The sequence below is a fragment of the Lynx canadensis genome, chromosome E1, assembly GCF_007474595.2.
Source record: "Lynx canadensis isolate LIC74 chromosome E1, mLynCan4.pri.v2, whole genome shotgun sequence".
Taxonomy (NCBI): domain Eukaryota; kingdom Metazoa; phylum Chordata; class Mammalia; order Carnivora; family Felidae; genus Lynx; species Lynx canadensis.
The window spans coordinates 53,960,920-53,976,964 of NC_044316.2; the positions used below are offsets into that span (position 1 = coordinate 53,960,920).

The window sequence follows — 16,045 nt, forward strand, 5'->3', positions numbered from 1 at the left end:
AAAAATCACTCATGAACATAAATACCAAAGTCTGCAACAAAAAATCAAAAAGCTGAACCTAGGGATATATATACAAGATAGTACATCATTGTCAAGTTAGCTATGACCCCAGAATATAAAATTGTTTGAACATGAGGAAATCAGTAAGTATAATATGCCACATTGACAAACTAAAGGAGAAAAGGCATATGATCATCTCATAGACACAGGCAAAATTATTTGATAGATTTAAGCAGCACTTTGACCATGGAGGCCATTCTGGACCTCAGGAATCCTCACAGCACCCCGACTGTGCTGGGCTCCTTCCCTCTGATACTCGATATGGAACAGAGGGTGGGAACAGCCGCTATGAAGTCCTGGCCCCAAACTCCAGAAAGAGCAGGACACAAGGTACCAGAGGTCCAGGAAGGCATTGGAAGGAATTGGGGTCTTTGGTCCCATGGAAGGAGGTCCCTTTAGCCTATGGGCTGAAACTGGGACCATCACCTTGATCTCTGTGGGCAATAGACTCAGACACTGAGCTGTGCAGAGAAACATGTGCCCAGACAAGCTCGATTCTGTCCTGGAGGAGAAGCCGGAAGCCATGAGAGCACCTAAGAGATGGAGAATCTTGGCTTTCTAGCACCCCACTCTCCCTGCACACCCGACAGACCCCACTCAGGCTGGGATGTGCTGACAGTGGAGGTGACCGGGAAAAGAGGAGTTGCCTTCCCTGAACAAGCCTGTCCTGGCTGAGTCTGTCCTTCTCTGCTCCCTCTGGGGAGACCAGGTGGAGACATGCGGAGTTTTGGGAGCTCACTCTTTCTTCCAATCCCTTCCAGACTCCTGGTGTTCCCCATCCATGCTCACACATGCACACACATGCTCACACAGGCACATGCACACGTGTGGTCTCAGGTGAGTTTCAAGACTCCTCTCCATCCGATCATCAGCAGAGAAACAGTTTTGACTCTTCTCGGGGTGATTCCCAGGGGCCCAGAACACAGGAGGGGTAGTGCCTACCTGGTTCGACAATCACTGAAAATTTGTACCCTATATCAGTGCCGGTCCGCTCAATCCCACACCAGTAGGTGTCTTCATCGTCCCACTGGAGGTTCTCCAAGGTCATGGTGAATGTGTGTCGGCTGTGATTGTCCTGGATCGACACTCTGCCCCTCTTCACCAGTTGTTCTGACCCGGTGGTTTTAACAAGGATTTTGCAGGAATCCCAGTCATTCCCACGACACAACCATTTTTTGTGAGATTCCCATCCTGGGCAATACACACAGGATGTGGTCAGTGTGCCCCCAAATGTGCCTCTCTCCGCTTCCTCCTGGCAGGTGCAGAAGTGGCCTAGAAAACAGAAAACCAACATGCACCTTGTCCTTCGTTGGCCCAGAGCTGACCTGGGCACTGCTGGAGCTTCTGGTCCTGCCCTGAAGACCAGCCAGGAGCCTCTGCTCTCTGTCTAATTGCCACATCCTGCTTGTCCCTTCATCCCCTGCAGGATTTGTTTTGCTGTCAATCCCCCTTGTGAATCCCCCCTGAGGCTCCTAACTGCCCAATACAGGGGCCTCCGCTCACTTGCTATCTTACTGACCACCGACCCCTCCTTGACCTCAAGCAGCACCTCTTCCTGGCAGCTCAGAGCACACACTGCAGCCACAGGTGTATTTCTGAATCCCAGAGCTGGTGAGACAGTGTGGCCCCCTCCCCATCCATGCCCCCGACACTCTAACCCCCACACACCTATAAACCCTCAGCCCCCGAATCGACACATGACATGGAACTAAACACACACACTCACACACATGACAAACGCTCACTCCGTCCCACAGGTGATTGATTGATTTTTTTACCTACACACTTCGCTCTTTTGTTTCTTCATACCTTTGTACAAGCTCTTCCCTCTGCCTACAATGTGCCTTCTTCTCTGCTTGAAGAAATCAACCCTTATCTTCTCCTTCAAGCCTTGACTCAAATGGAGTCTCTTCTATGGTTTCTCCAGTTCTGCAGCCAACTCAGTCCCTCCCGGTGCCACCAGAGCACTTTGTCCCTGTCTTGGTAGTTGAGCTAATAACCTTGGATGCGGCCCGGTCTTTGGATCATCCAGAGCAGAGACCCAGGCAGGCTGATGTGTGGGGACGAGCAACTCTCCAGAGAGCCTTTCACCCTGGTTTTGCTGCCTGCCTTCCTCCCTGTTGTCTGAGCTCTTCAGAAGAGTGCTTCCTGGCTTGAGCGACAAATGAAGACCAGTTGTGCTTTTAAATGATGCAGATGCCTGAACCCCACCTTGACTGAGTGGCTCTCTGCTGGAGGTTGGGCACCTGCGCTTCTTCAGAGTTCCTCAGAATCTCATGCATTTATGTGTGTGTGCATATATATATGTGCATGTATGCATCTATCTATCATCCGTCTATGGATGAGTGAAAGTCTCTGCCGTTTCCCCAGGACAGACCCTGTCTGTGTCCTGCCCTGGCCCTGCAGGGGTTTGGTCCTGAAGCCCCCATGCCACTCACCGTGGATGACGAGAAAGAGCAGGGTTGGCACATGTCCTGCCTGCCTGGCTTGTCTCCCTGGTGCTCAGCAAATGTCAGCTGCCCTCTGGGGACTTGAACTGAACTCAGAGGCAAAGTGCCTCTATTTTAAATTTTTTCCTTTTTTAGTTTCTCTCATCTACTTCCCTTAAAATTTTCCTTCCATTACTTCCTAATTTTATTAATTAGAAGAAAATCAGTGCCTTCTTTGGGAGCATGTGGCTGACATCATCGTGTGTCTTCCGTGATTTGTGGAAGCAAAGCATCCCACTGTCCAGGGTGCTATTGCAATTGTGCGTGAGGACCTGGGGAGCCAGCTGCCAGCAAACCAGGTGACCCAGTGCAGCAGGGAAGGGACACCAGAACCTCAGAGTCGGGTCCAAGGAGGAGATGGGCACACGTTGGGTTTGCACGTGGGGAAGAATCAGTGCTCAGGGCTCACACCCAGCCTCGCTGGCCATACAGCCCCATCCTGAACCTCCTTCCAGGCAGCCCACCTCAGGGCACCCCAGACCACCCTCTCCCTCCCTTGGTCCTGGTCCAGCCCAGATCCTGACCTGCTGCCCCTCCCTCTCAGAGTCCCCTGGAGGTCCTGAGTCCCTCTGAGGCAAAGGTGCCATGGGAAGATTATAAGGAAGGAGAAGTCGCCCATTCCCATCAGCCTCATTGTGCCCTAAATGCTTCCTTGGTCACCCTTGGCCGATTTCCCCTGACTGTGGGCTGTTGGTCACTTTCCAGCCCCAAACTTCTTACTAATGATTCCTACGTGACTTTCACACAAGTGTCTCCTCTTCCTTCAGGTGTCCCCTCCTCTGACTGTCCCCTGCTCCCTTTCCCTCTCCTCTCTGAATCAGTTCTTTTGTCTCCTGTTTTTCTTTTACGTTTTCCAACTTTGTGAGTTTGGTTCTACCTTTTGGGAGGTTTTTTTTTTTTAATGTAATTTTGTGCTTTTATTCTCTTTTGTAATCTTTGATGAAATATTCAGTTTAAGAATTATACTTTTATTTCAAAAGCTCCTTTTTTTTTGTTCTCTGCTTGGTGATGTTTTCAAAAACTCTCCTCACTCTGTGGTCATGCTTTGGTTTGGTCTGGTCTGCTCTGGTCCTTCTCTTTCATATTACATACCTGCCTCAATGTCTGATCACTGTTTGTTATCTGACTGTAATTGATAATGAGCCAAAACATAGCTGGTTGGGGTTCTGAGTATGTGGGGACAAAACTCCATGTGAAATAGGTGTGTCGTATGGTGCCAATTTCTTTCAACCGTCTATCCCTTCTTGATATACAGGCTATGTCTTCACATGAGCGGGTAGAGGCATCTTCTAAATTCCAGAGTAAAGAGTTTTGAAGGTGACTTCCAGCATCCTCTCTAACTGCCTTGGTTTCCCCAAATATTTCATGAAGTTAAAGAGCCTTCTGGAGGATGGGACTGTTTGTGTCTGGATCGCAGTGCTGGTTGCGGTGTCTGGATTTGTGTCTGGATCGCAGTGCTGGTTGCATGGGTGTGTTTTCTTTGTGCAAATGTGTTGATCTTTGCACTTCTGATGTGTGCACTTTCCGTGTGTATTCTATACTCCAGTAAAAAAGTTTTATGTTTTATCATGGAAATCTTTCCAAGCTATCACACCTCTGCTTACTTATTCTTGAAATAATTGTCTTAATGTTCCATTGTGTGGCTGTAGCACAGTGAACTACGCCTGTATTATCGGCCTTTGACCTTGTTTCCAGCATTTTACTCTTGAAAATCTATGCAGTAACCTTCCAGCTCAGGTAAAATGAAGTCAACAACACTCCATAGACCTCGTGCCCTGACTACAGCTAAGAACCCAGGCAGAATATGTGCAGCGACTGAGTATTCTGCAAAATGAGCCCTAGTTAAGAGATTGAGGAAGGAAACCAGACCAAGTATAAGACCAATCCAGCTGTGAGTTTTTCTGATTATTTTCTGATTATATTTCCTTTTATATCCTCCTACCTGAGCGGGAACCCTGCAGCCCACATCCCGAAAGTGCACTCTCAGCAGGACCTTAAGAGCTCCAGAGGAACAGAAAAACGAAGCACTAATGGAAGGGGGCGGGAGGAATCCCATGTTTTCTTGGTGTTCGTGTTTTCTTTCCCTCCTACCAAGTCCCCAGCAAGCAAACCTCAGGACAGACGCTGCAATTCCACCTGCAGCCGCTGGGGGCCGACAGCTGGAACTCTGAAGGGGGGAAGGTCTTTGCTGCCCAGAAGAGCTTGGGCCCCAAGAGGGGGGAGAGAGAGAGGAATACCAGTGCATCTTCTCTCTCTTTGTTCTTCTGCTGCTTGGCCCTAGATGCAAACCCAATCACAAGAAGTACACAGCAGACTGGGGAGAGTAAAGCTTCAGCTCTCCAAGTTTCCTAGCCAAAGGACGAGGAAAGGAGGAGGTGGCGGTTCTGAAAGCTGGGAGGGAATGGGGGAGGATGGAGAAGAGAAAGCAGCTGAAGAAAGGGACGCTTGATCTCCAGGGATCGCGCCCCAGTGTGGGCTCCTGATCAGACCCTGGGGAGAATACTGGAGTTTGAGACTTGGTGAAGGCCATCGCCAGTCACAGACTGGCCACTAGATGGCGCACATGGGGCATCTGGGAGCGCCTGCAAGGCTCCAGAAAGCTGAACCAGCGCACGCAGGAACCACAGTCCACAGAAGCCACATTAGCATTTGAAGTCCTAATCTCACCAGCTGGACTGCCTGCCATTAAAGAAACGGAAGTCAGAGTGAAAGACCTGTCCCGCGAGGTGATAGCATTGCTTTGCATGTCTGTGGTGGTGGTTCCGTGAAATGATCCGTGTGTTAAACACATAGAACCGAACAGCACCACAAAGTTGCACCGTATGTAAGATTCGAGAAGTAGCAAAAAGAACAAGAAAAACGTTTGAATCTTTTCACTCTAAGCGTATGTGGTTTATTTTATCCCAATTACACCTCAGTCGACCTTGAGAAAGGAAGGGAGGGAGGGAAAATTTGAGGAGAGGCCAATGTTCCCACTCACCACCCCTGCATAAATTCAGGGCTCACTGGGGTCCCAATCCCAGAAGAAGGCTCAGCCTCACACATGGACACAAACAGAAGTATAGGAACTTAAGGCAGGCCCCCAGGTAGGCAACCTTGATGTGAAGATTATTCGGAGGTAAAGGCAGTCAAGACCCTGTGGGCTCCAGAGAAACTTTTGCCCCTCACTAACGACATAAAGAATCTCAATTGGAGGATCTTTGCAGAATAAGGGTTATTACGAAGGACAAGTGTTATCTGAGTAACGCAGCTGCATGGCAGGGCCAACATCTGTGCACCAAACACTTACTTTCTGGTTTCATCTTCCTGTGAATTGTGTTTCTTCCCTTAGAAATCTCAGACTCCTACCCCCTTCTCCTTCATTCACCATGATTTTTACCTCTTTTTGCCTGACTGCCATGTCTGTGTGGACTCCCTGCACGTATGCTATTAGATGCGATTTTCTCTTGTTAATCTGTCTCATGTCAATTTGATTCTTTTTTTTTTTAACGTTTTTTTTTTTTTAATTTATTTTTGGGACAGAGAGAGACAGAGCATGAACGGGGGAGGGGCAGAGAGAGAGGGAGACACAGAATCCGAAACAGGCTCCAGGCTCCGAGCCATCAGCCCAGAGCCTGACGCGGGGCTCGAACTCACGGACGGCGAGATCGTGACCTGGCTGAAGTCGGACGCTTAACGGACTGCGCCACCCAGGCGCCCCGTCAATTTGATTCTTAGTCCAACCAGAAGGACCTTGAAGGGGACAGGAATTCTTTTTTTTTTATTTTCATTTTTTTATGTTTATTTTTGAGAGAGAGAGACAGAGAGAGACAGAGGTGAGTGGGAGAGGGGCAGAGAGAGACGGAGACACAGAATCCGAAGCAGGTTCCGGGCTCTGAGCTGTCAGCAGAGAGCCTGACACAGGGCTCGAACCCACAAACTGTGAGATCATGACGTGAGCCAAAGTCGGGCGCCCAACCGACTGAGTCACCCAGGGGCCCCAGGGACAGGAATTCTTGTTCTGCATCCCCCCCACCCCCGCCCTGGGCTGGCCAGCCACACCCTCTCCTACTCCTCTGGCAAAGCCCTGGGCTGCTCCTGAGCCCCCCAACCCCCGCCAAGCCCCCGACCCCTGCAAGGCAATCTGAGGGTGGCAGGTGGCAGGGAGAAGACCCCATCCTCTTTGTCTATGGAAGACTAGTGTGGTGGGGGCAGGTGGAGAGGAAGCCCCAGGCCCACGGACCACACGTCGGGACAGATTGACTTTAGGAGTGCAGATGACAAGAAATGGCATTTGGAGCACATCTGAGCCGCTAACAGGGTGGACAGCTGTACAAAGGGGGCAATAACCAATGGAGGTGGGGAGCGGAGCTGAGAGATGGGGTACAGGAAGTAGGTGTGCACAGACTGGAGGTGGTGCTAGGGAGGGGAGGGGCAGAGCTCTCCCCAGAGAGAAGGTCCTCAGGGTCACCCTCCAGGGGGTGCCGAGTTGAGCAGTCAGAGCAAGGACAGGGGACGCCACATCACTTCAGCCATAAGCTCCCAACGGACAGCACTACTTTGCAATTGGTGAATGAAATTAGGAAGTAACTGAAGAAAAATTATTAAGAAAAGTAGATGAGAGAAACGAAAACAGATATTTTAGAGAAATAGAAGGCAGTTTGACTCTGAGCTCTGTTCCAGTCCCCAGAGGGCAGCTGGCATTTGCTGAGCACCAGGGAGACAACCAAGCAGGACATGTGGCTGCTCCCGGTTCTGTTCCTTCTTGTCATCCAGGGTGAGTGAGGCGGGGCTCTAGGATCGAGCACCTGCAGGGTGGAGGAGGGCAACACAGACAGGGTCTGCATGGGAGGAAGTGGCAGAGCCTTTCATTCATCCAGACACTTATTCATTTAAAAAAATTTTTTAATGGTTTGTTACCTGACAGGTACTAAGTTAGGTGTTGGGGAAGGAAATAAAAATAAATAGCACAAATGGCGTCCGTTTTCTAGGGCACAGTTTGTCAACTTGTGGTAGATAGAACCTAAGACAGATGATGGATGGGTGGACGGATGGATAGATGATAGATAGTTGCATACACGCACACATATATGCACACACACATAAATGCATGAACTCCTGAGGAACTCTGAAGAAGCCAGATGCTCGGGCTCCAGCAGAAAGCCACTCAGTTAAGGTGGAGATCAGGCATCTGGATCATTTAAGCCTGTACATTTGGTCTTGAACTATAGCTTGAGCCAGGATCCTTTCTTCCGAAGACCTCAGACAACAGAGAGGAAGGCAAGCAGCAAAACCAGGGTGACGGGCTCTCTGGAGAGTTGCTCATCCCCACACACCGGCCTGCCTGGGTCTCTGCTCTGGATGATCTAAAGACAGATCATCATCTAGTGTCCTTAGCATGATACCTGAGACAGGGACTAAGTGGTCTGGTGGCGCCAGCAGGGACCAAGTTGGCTACAGAAAGGGAGAAACTGTTTGAGCTGAGCCTTGAAGGATGAATATAAGAGTTTGATTCCTTCAAGCAAAGAAGAAAGCACATTCCTGGTAGAGGGAAGAGCTTGTACAAAGGTATGAAGACACAGAAGAACAAGGTGTATACGTAAAAAAAAAAAAAGAAAACAACAACAACAACAACAAAACAAGCAATCACCTGTGAGAGAGAGAGAGAGAGAGAGAGAGAGAGAGAGAGTGTGTATTTAGTTCCATGCCAGTTCCGTGTGATTCAGAGGCTGAGGGTTTGTTGGGGGGCGCAGGTAGAGTATCAGGGACATAGATGGGGAGGGGGTCACGCTGTCTCACCAGCTCTGGGATTCAGAAATACACCTGTGGCTGCAGTGTGCGCTCTGTGCTGCTGGGAGAGGTGCTGCTTGAGGTCGGGCAGGGGACGGTGGTCAGTAGGATGGTGAGTGTGCAGACAGCCCTGTATTGGTTAGGAGAGTTAGGAGCCTCAAGGGGGATTCACAAGAGGGGTGACAGAAAAGAAATCCCGCAGGGGATGAAGGGACAGACGGGATGTGCCAATTAGACAGAGGGCAGAGTCTCCTGGCTGGTCTTCAGGGTAGGGCCAGAAGCCCAAGCGGCACCCAGGTCAGCCCTGGGCTCAAGGAAGGATAAGATGCATGTTGGGTTTCTGTTTTCTAGGCCACTTCTGCACCTGTGAGGGAAAAAAGGTGAGAGGCACCTTGGGGGGCACACTGACTGTGCGCTGTGCATACGGTCAGGGATGGGAATCCTACAAGAAGTGGTTGTGTCGTGGGAATGACTGGAATTCCTGCAAAATCCTTGTGAAAACCACTGGGTCAGAGCAACTAGTGAAGAAGGGCCAAGTGTCCATCCAGGACAATCACAGCCGACGCACATTCACCATGACCTTGGAGGATCTCCAGCAGGACGACGCAGACACTTACTGGTGTGGGATCGAGCAATTTGGCACTGACGTGGGGATCGAATTTTCCGTGATTGTCAATCCAGGTAAGAACCACCCATCCTGTGCTTTGGGGTCCTGGGACCCACCCCCAGAGGAGTCAGGACTGTTTCTCTGCCTTCCCCGATGGAGGGAGAGGAGTCTCGAAACTTGCCTGAGACTACACGTGTGCACGTGTTTGTGTGGGTAGGGGACACCAAGATTCTGGGAAAGACTGGAAGAAAGTGCGAGCCCCCACAACTCCGCATGTCTCCATCTGGTCTCCCCAGAGGGAGCAGAGAAGGGCAGACTCAGCCAGGACAGGCTTGTCCAGGGAAGGCAGCTCCTCTTTTCCCGGTCACGTTCGCGTCAGCACATCCCAGCCTGCATGGGGTGATGTCAGGCATACAGGGAGGGGTGGGGTGCTAGAAAGCCATGATCCTGACGGTCTCAGCTACAGAACAAGTGACCTTCTCCATGCCCCCTCCCTGCTCCCCTCTCTCCTCTGGCAACATCAGCACAAGGGAGCAGGTGAGGAACCGTGAGCCCATATTTAGGAGAATGAAAAGCAGGTTCCACTACGGTGCAGACACCTTCTCTTCTGCCTCTATCCTTGGAGAGACCCTGGGCTCCCCTGCAGCTGCCCCAGAAGCACTAGGCCTTCCCTGGAGACAAGCCTGGAAGGAGAGTCAGGCTGTAGCCCCCGCCCCACAGCTCTGCCTCTGGACCCCTAAGTCTTGTCTCCAACACACAGACACACAGACACTAGGGAGGTTTACATTTGCTACTGATTGCTCCATTTCTAAAGCAGAGAAAAGTCTCTTCAAACTTAGAATATGCAAATATGGTGTGCAAATATGTGCAGTGGGGACGGATGCTGGTCTTAGAATGTTCTAGAAATTAACTGAAAAGGACAACAAAGGTGGTGGATGTGTGCAAGAGTGGAGGAGGAGTTGGTGCCAGAGAATTGGAGTCTGGACCCTTGACCCAGATGACCTTCCCCGGGCAGGCCTGGAGAAGTAAGAAAGCTAGCCCTGGGGAAGCAGGAAGGACCGCAGGGGGAAGCAGGGGCTGCGGGCACTCGGCAGTCCCAGGAGACAGGGGACCCTGGGCCTGCCAGCTCTTGGGTCACATCGCTTCAGGGCAGCTGGCACAGAGCCTGCTTCAGGCCAGGCTGAGACTCAGAAAGGAGCCTGCCTGGCTGATTTAAGGCTCCAGGGATTGGGAACATGGTTCTGACATGCTCAGCTGTGCCCAGCAGGACACTGAGATGAAACTGAATGGGAATTGCCCACATAACCAGCAACCCCAATATCTCACATGGTGGTAAACTGGTGATTCTCTGCAAATCAGTAATTGTTTGTTTGGAATAATGCCAAAAAGATGCAAGAGAAAACCAACGTGGGTGAGCAGTGGCACTAAGACAGAAAGGTTCTGCACCCCTGGGGGTGGGGTGTGGAGACCATGGGAGCCACCTGTGACACTCACAACCATGCTCTGCTCTGTGTGTTTAGCCCCTGATCCAACAGACTCTCCCAAGCCTGTAGCAAGTACAAGGCTGCCCAGTTGGACTTCCTCTCGTCCATTTCCCCAGGGCATCAACAGCAGCCAGCCCATGGATTTGAATAGCCCGCTAACCAGGTGAGCAGAGCTGGACCCACAGACTTTTCCCACTGTTGCCTTGGGACAGCTCTCCTCGGGACACTCTCACAGGGACCCCCATTGGCCCCTCTGATGTTTCCTCTGCTGGGGAGAAACAGCAAGGTCTGCGCTGGGCCCCCTCTTTGTTCCTCTGAGTCCTTAAAGATCTCCCCTTCCCCACGAGAAACTTAAGCTAACTTGTTCAGCTGGGCTGTAGGAGAGAAGCTTCTGGTCTTCTGACCTGCCTCCCAACCCCCAAGCAGCCAAAACAGGCACAGGTGTTTTCAGCCTCAAGTTGCCAGAAGGGAAGGGCTCTGGATTAGCTCCCTGTGGCTGCTGGAGCAAATCACCACCACCCTGGTGGCTGAAGGCAAAACGATGTTATGATCTTAAAGTTCTAGAGATCAAGGTCTAGGATGAGTCTCATTGGGCTAAAACTCAAGGTGCTGGCAGGGCTGGCTCCTCCTGGAGGCTCTGAGGGAGAAGGGCTTCCTTGTCTTTTCCAGCTTCTGGAGGCCGCTGCACCCCTGGCTCATGGTCCCTCCATCTGCACAGCTAGCAGGGGGTGGTCAAGTGTTTCTCACCCTCATTACTCTGACACTGGCTCTCCTGTGTGCTTTCATTTATAAAGACACTGGCGATTCTATAGGATCCACCCAGATATCCCAGGATCACCTCCCCATCTCAAGGTCAGCTGCTGGCAAACTTAAATCCATCTGTATCATTAATTCCCCCATGCCATGTAACATAACACATTCACAGGTCTGGGGATTAGAACATCTTTGGGGGGGGGCTTTATTCTGCCCACAGACAGTCAAGCAGGTACCTGTTCCATGGATCCAGCCCTCCCCTCCCCAAGTGCTAGGGAAATGCTGGGAAGGAGTAGGAATTGGCATTTCTGCTTTCTCACATTCCCAACATGGTCAATCAACAGGCTGGGCCATCAATCTGAAACCCACCCCCTCCACAGGCATCCAAAGAACAATCAATTAACTCTTTCTTCAAAGGGCAAACACCCTGCCCCAGTTCCACCCCATCCGAGTTCAGGGTGAAGGTGCGTTTCCTCCCAGAAGCCCCCTTCACCGCCCCCCTTCTGGTACAGTCTCTCTTCCTTCCCTTCTCAAGGATCCTATTCCTTGGAGCTGCCCTGCTGGACGGTGTGTTCGGTCATGTGTGCAGTCAGGCACCTGGTTCATGCTTCACGATTGGCCTCTGTCCTGCTCGTGACTATTTAAAGACCAGTTGTTCTGTGGAGTCCGGAGGGGAGGATGTGGAACTTTTAGGGGACTGAGGGGCCCAGGAGGAAGCCTGCAGGTGGAGAGATGGGGCGGCAGCTCCACAGGAAGTGGGGCATTGGAAAAGAGCACAGTGGGTTCAAGGATAATCTAGGAAGTACAAAGCATCATGTCTTCTCTCTCAAGAGAACCCCCTGTGAAATGAACATGAGAAATCTTGCTCAAGCCAGGTAGAAGGAGAGAAAAAGGCCAGACTGCAGGGGGTCCTGGCACTGCTTGTAGGGGAGGGGATGAGGCAGAAGTTGAGGGGGTCAGATTCTGGATACTGATGGGGACTCCTAGGGGGACATATATGAGCAAGGGCCCAATGGTCCACTAGACCACGTGTCCACTGTCCAGGGTATATGCGATAGTGCACCTGCTACGTGCTACCAGATGGGGTTCAGAGCCAGGAGAGACCCCTCCCAGGGGAAGCTAGAACGTAAATTGCCAGATTACCAGGAAGAGGTATCTTCCTCTGCTTCAAAGAGGTGATATGAGGTCTGAGCTGGAAGTACAGGCAGAATTTATACAAGGTGGGACAGACGTAGATTCAAATAGGCAAAGGCAAATCTTTGGTCCTGGCTGGCCTGCTGGTGAGGCGGAGGGGATTTGGGGGAGGCGGCTGACAAGCAGGATGAAATCAGGGTGCAGAGGTGCTGGAGCCCAGGCTAAGGCTGCTGGGAGGCCCCTGAATGCTTCGCCTTGGGCAGCATGGCCGTGCCCTCAGAGGAGCTTTTGGGCAGGGACCGGGGCTGGCCTGTCCTCCAGGTCTGGGGGCGGGAGTGAGGGTGGACAGGAAGGGCCTGGAGCAGCCCCTGAAGAGGGATCCCACTCCTGTCAGCACGATCCCTGCTCAGGGCCCTGCTACACAACCTTCACTTTGTGCTTTTGACCTTTGTGAAGTTGCCCCTGCTTGGGTCCTGCTGTGACTGTGATGTGGGGAGTCCGGGGGACTCCAGGGGAAGATACGTCAGTCTGAGCAGGAGAAACACAGCCCCCCCCACCATGGACACCCCCACACCCTCTGAGCTCTGGTCAGGGAAAGGGCAATGATTACATTTCCGAGACAGATGGGGGTCCCTGTTAGGTGAGGACTCCCCACGTCCTGCCGTCAGGAATAAACTCTGGCTCCCTCTCTGCTCTGCACAGGTCGGGGACCATTGCCTCCACTGTGGAAGCAGAGAAAAGAAAGGGTGTACTCTCATTCCACCATCGGTCCTCAGCCGCACCTGTAATCTCTCCTGTGTGGATCCTCCTGGTACCTCCTTTCCTTGCCACCTTCGAGTTGCTCTGCCAAGGATAAATGACCCTTTCATCATTCAGGACTCTGGCCAACGATGGGTTTCCAATTCCAGTAAGCATAAAACCTGGGTTAAACCAAAAAGTTCCAGAGTGTGTCCACAGGGACAAAGACCCCCTGATGGGCCAGCTGCACAGAGTTCCGCCAATTCCACCTTCTGCTGCATCAGCGCCTCCAAGAAAGAATTCCTTGCATGTAAAAGATGGAAAGCAGGGTTGGACCATCGCCCGACCCACATCTGACCTGTTTGCCCTTTACACTTCCTATGAAATCTGTGGCTTTCTTTGCTCTTTTGAGATTATTTGGGGGGACACCATTTCAATGTTTTATATGTGAGAGGACAACCCTTCCATTCTAGAGGGAGGGAAATGGCTCTAAATCCAACGCTAGAATCCGAGTGTGTCCAGGAAACGGGCAGTTGTGTGTGTAAATTTGTCCATAGTGGTTGAAGTTACTCTTTCCCCCTTTGTAAATAGTAAGTGTTTTGCGGCAGGGCTTTGTAACCATGTAAATATCCGCCTGTCCCTGCATCTACATCGGTGGCCTCTAAGCACAGGGGACTCATGCAGTCATCACCAGAACAGTTCATTTCTGTCCCTCCAGTTGTCTCTTGGCCTCACTGGTCCTTAGGTGCAGGGGTTCCAGGGACCATTTGGACTCTTCCATCAAGATGGAACAGATCTGTCCCCTCCTCACCCATGACACTGTCCATCCCCCAGACAGCTCAGACCCACCATCACCCACTCCTGGATTTGGCCTGACCTTTGGCCTTTATGTCCCGCCCCCATGAACACTCTCACCCCCATGCCCAGCTGAGCAACACAGCCCAGGATGCCCAGCCCTTCCTTTTTAACTTCCTCTACTCAGTCATCAAAAACTAATAACACAAGCCTTTTTCTTTTTTAATTTTCAAAGTTATACATGTTTCCTCTCAGTAATGATTTGGGTTTTGGGTTTGTTTTTTTTGTTTTTTTGTTTTTTTTTTTTCTCTTCCACTTACATTCTTCCTGGGCTCTGTCTGCTCTTTTTTTGTGTCCTTATTTTATTTTATTTTGTTTTGTTTTATTTTATTTTATTTTATTTTTAAGCCCACAAATGCAAGGTCGGTTTTTTATTAACTTTTTATTTTTTTAATACGAAATTTATTGTCAAATTGGTTTCCATACAATACCTAGTGCTCAGATATTTTATTTGAACAATTTTGGGGACCTCTATCTCTTTTCTGAGCTCCTTCTTTAGAGAGGTCATGTTGTCCATAATTTCTCCGAGACTGAGTTGAACTGGCCAGCTGGACTCTTCCTCTGTGTCTTGGGGCCCTGGCGCTCACAAAGCAAGTTCTCCAGCTGCATTTTGCTGGCACTGTGTTCCTCTCCTTGAGTCCATCAGTTAGGAAAGGTGCTGGTTCATTTTCGAGTAGAAGCTTCCTTTGAATGTGGTCGGGGCACTGCAGAGAGGGTGTGGGTGGGCAGCGGGGCGTTCTGCAGAGGCGGGTGGCTTCTTGTGGGGAACACCTCCCACCAGTGCTGACAGCTCCAGCCCACATGGTTCTGGTTCGCGCCTCTGAAAAGGGCAAGACCTCCAGGCCCAGCAGCCCGTGCACATTACCGCATGAGGAGTCCGGCCCCAGGTTTCCGCCGCAGGGCTGAGTCTCCCAGGGGCCACCCCCCAGCCCTCTGTGCATCCGGCAGAGGCAGCATGTTCCTTGAACCATCCTGCCTGGGGCTGGGACATCAAGTTCTCTCTGCTTAGATCTTCCGTGGGGCACAAAACAGCCATATTTCTGTCATGTCATAGATTCTGTTGTCAAGAATTCGGACGGAGTGCAGCAGGGATGGCCTGTCTCTGCTCTAAAAAATCTGGGCCTCAGCTGGGAAGACATAATGGCGGTGGTGGGGGAGGGATCTAAATGGCTGGGTGCTGCTGTCATCTGGAAGCTTCTTTTCTGCGTGTCTGGAACATGCGCCAAGACTGAGTTCAATCTCGATAGTTGACCTGAGATCCTACAGGAGGCCTCTCCGTGTGGAGCTGGGTTCTGAGAAGGAGAGTCTCCAGAGCAAGTGTTTCAAGAGACGGAGGACAGAGTTACAGGGTTCCTTTGGGCCTGGCCTCAGAAGTCACACAGGGTCACTGTCACCATACTCTATCCATGCATTGTGACAAGACAAGTATTGGTTCTTGGAAGGGAAAAAATGCTACTCTTTAATATACAAAACATAGATGATCAATTGACAGATGGATCGATTGATCGATATATAGAACATAGGCATATATAGGCATATATCTTTGGTATTAAAATTTCATACCCATGGTGGGGATTCTAGTAAAAGAATGTCTAAACAGGCTCCTTAGAAAGATACTTATAGGGAAAAGTTGGGAATCTGCTCTAGGCTACTGACTTCACAGCCCCAGCCCACCCAGACTCAAGGTGAGGGGACACACCCCCAACTCTCAATAACAGGAGTGTCAAGAAATTTACAGTCCCCATTTAGAGCTGCCACCTGGAAGAATCTTTTTTTTTAATGTTTATTTATTATTTTTGAGAGACAGAGAGACACCATGAGCAGGGGAGGGGAGGAGCAGAGAGAGAGAGGGAGACACAGAATCTGAAGCAGGCTCCAGGCTCTAAGCTGTCAGCACAGAGCCTGACACGGGGCTCGAACTCACAAACCATGAGATCATGACCTGAGCCAAAGTCGGATGCTTAACCAACTGAGCCCCCCAGGAGTCCCAATTGCTTTTGGAAGACTCTTAACATAGTGCCTTCACATGACATTAAAGAATGAGGAGCCCAGAAGGGCTGAGGCCCCGGGCCCCCAGTCATAATGCCAGGGAACAGACTTGGACCTGCCCCAAGGAGGTCCACACAGCAATCTTGCGAGTCCATCTGTGCACTGGA

At 50.9% G+C, this 16,045-nt stretch overlaps 1 protein-coding gene across 1 annotated transcript; it reads left to right on the plus strand.

Moving 5' to 3' along the window:
• The first annotated feature begins 6,995 nt into the window (after positions 1 to 6,995).
• LOC115501198 (CMRF35-like molecule 5) lies at positions 6,996 to 14,227 on the plus strand. The gene is made up of 4 exons (XM_030296152.1): positions 6,996 to 7,305; positions 8,670 to 8,999; positions 10,446 to 10,572; positions 12,999 to 14,227. The coding sequence occupies exons 1-4, from the start codon at positions 7,266 to 7,268 to the stop codon at positions 13,150 to 13,152; spliced, it is 651 nt and encodes a 216-aa protein (XP_030152012.1). The 5' UTR covers positions 6,996 to 7,265; the 3' UTR covers positions 13,153 to 14,227.
• The last annotated feature ends 1,818 nt before the right edge of the window (positions 14,228 to 16,045 follow it).

Bases quoted from the DNA above. Each gene is read 5' to 3' on its own strand.
- LOC115501198 (XM_030296152.1), top strand. From the start codon at position 7,266: ATGTGGCTGCTCCCGGTTCTGTTCCTTCTTGTCATCCAGG. The intron at 7,306-8,669 runs GTGAGTGAGGCG...TCTGTTTTCTAG, and splicing joins GTTCCTTCTTGTCATCCAGG to GCCACTTCTGCACCTGTGAG. The intron at 10,573-12,998 runs GTGAGCAGAGCT...TGCTCTGCACAG, and splicing joins TTGAATAGCCCGCTAACCAG to GTCGGGGACCATTGCCTCCA.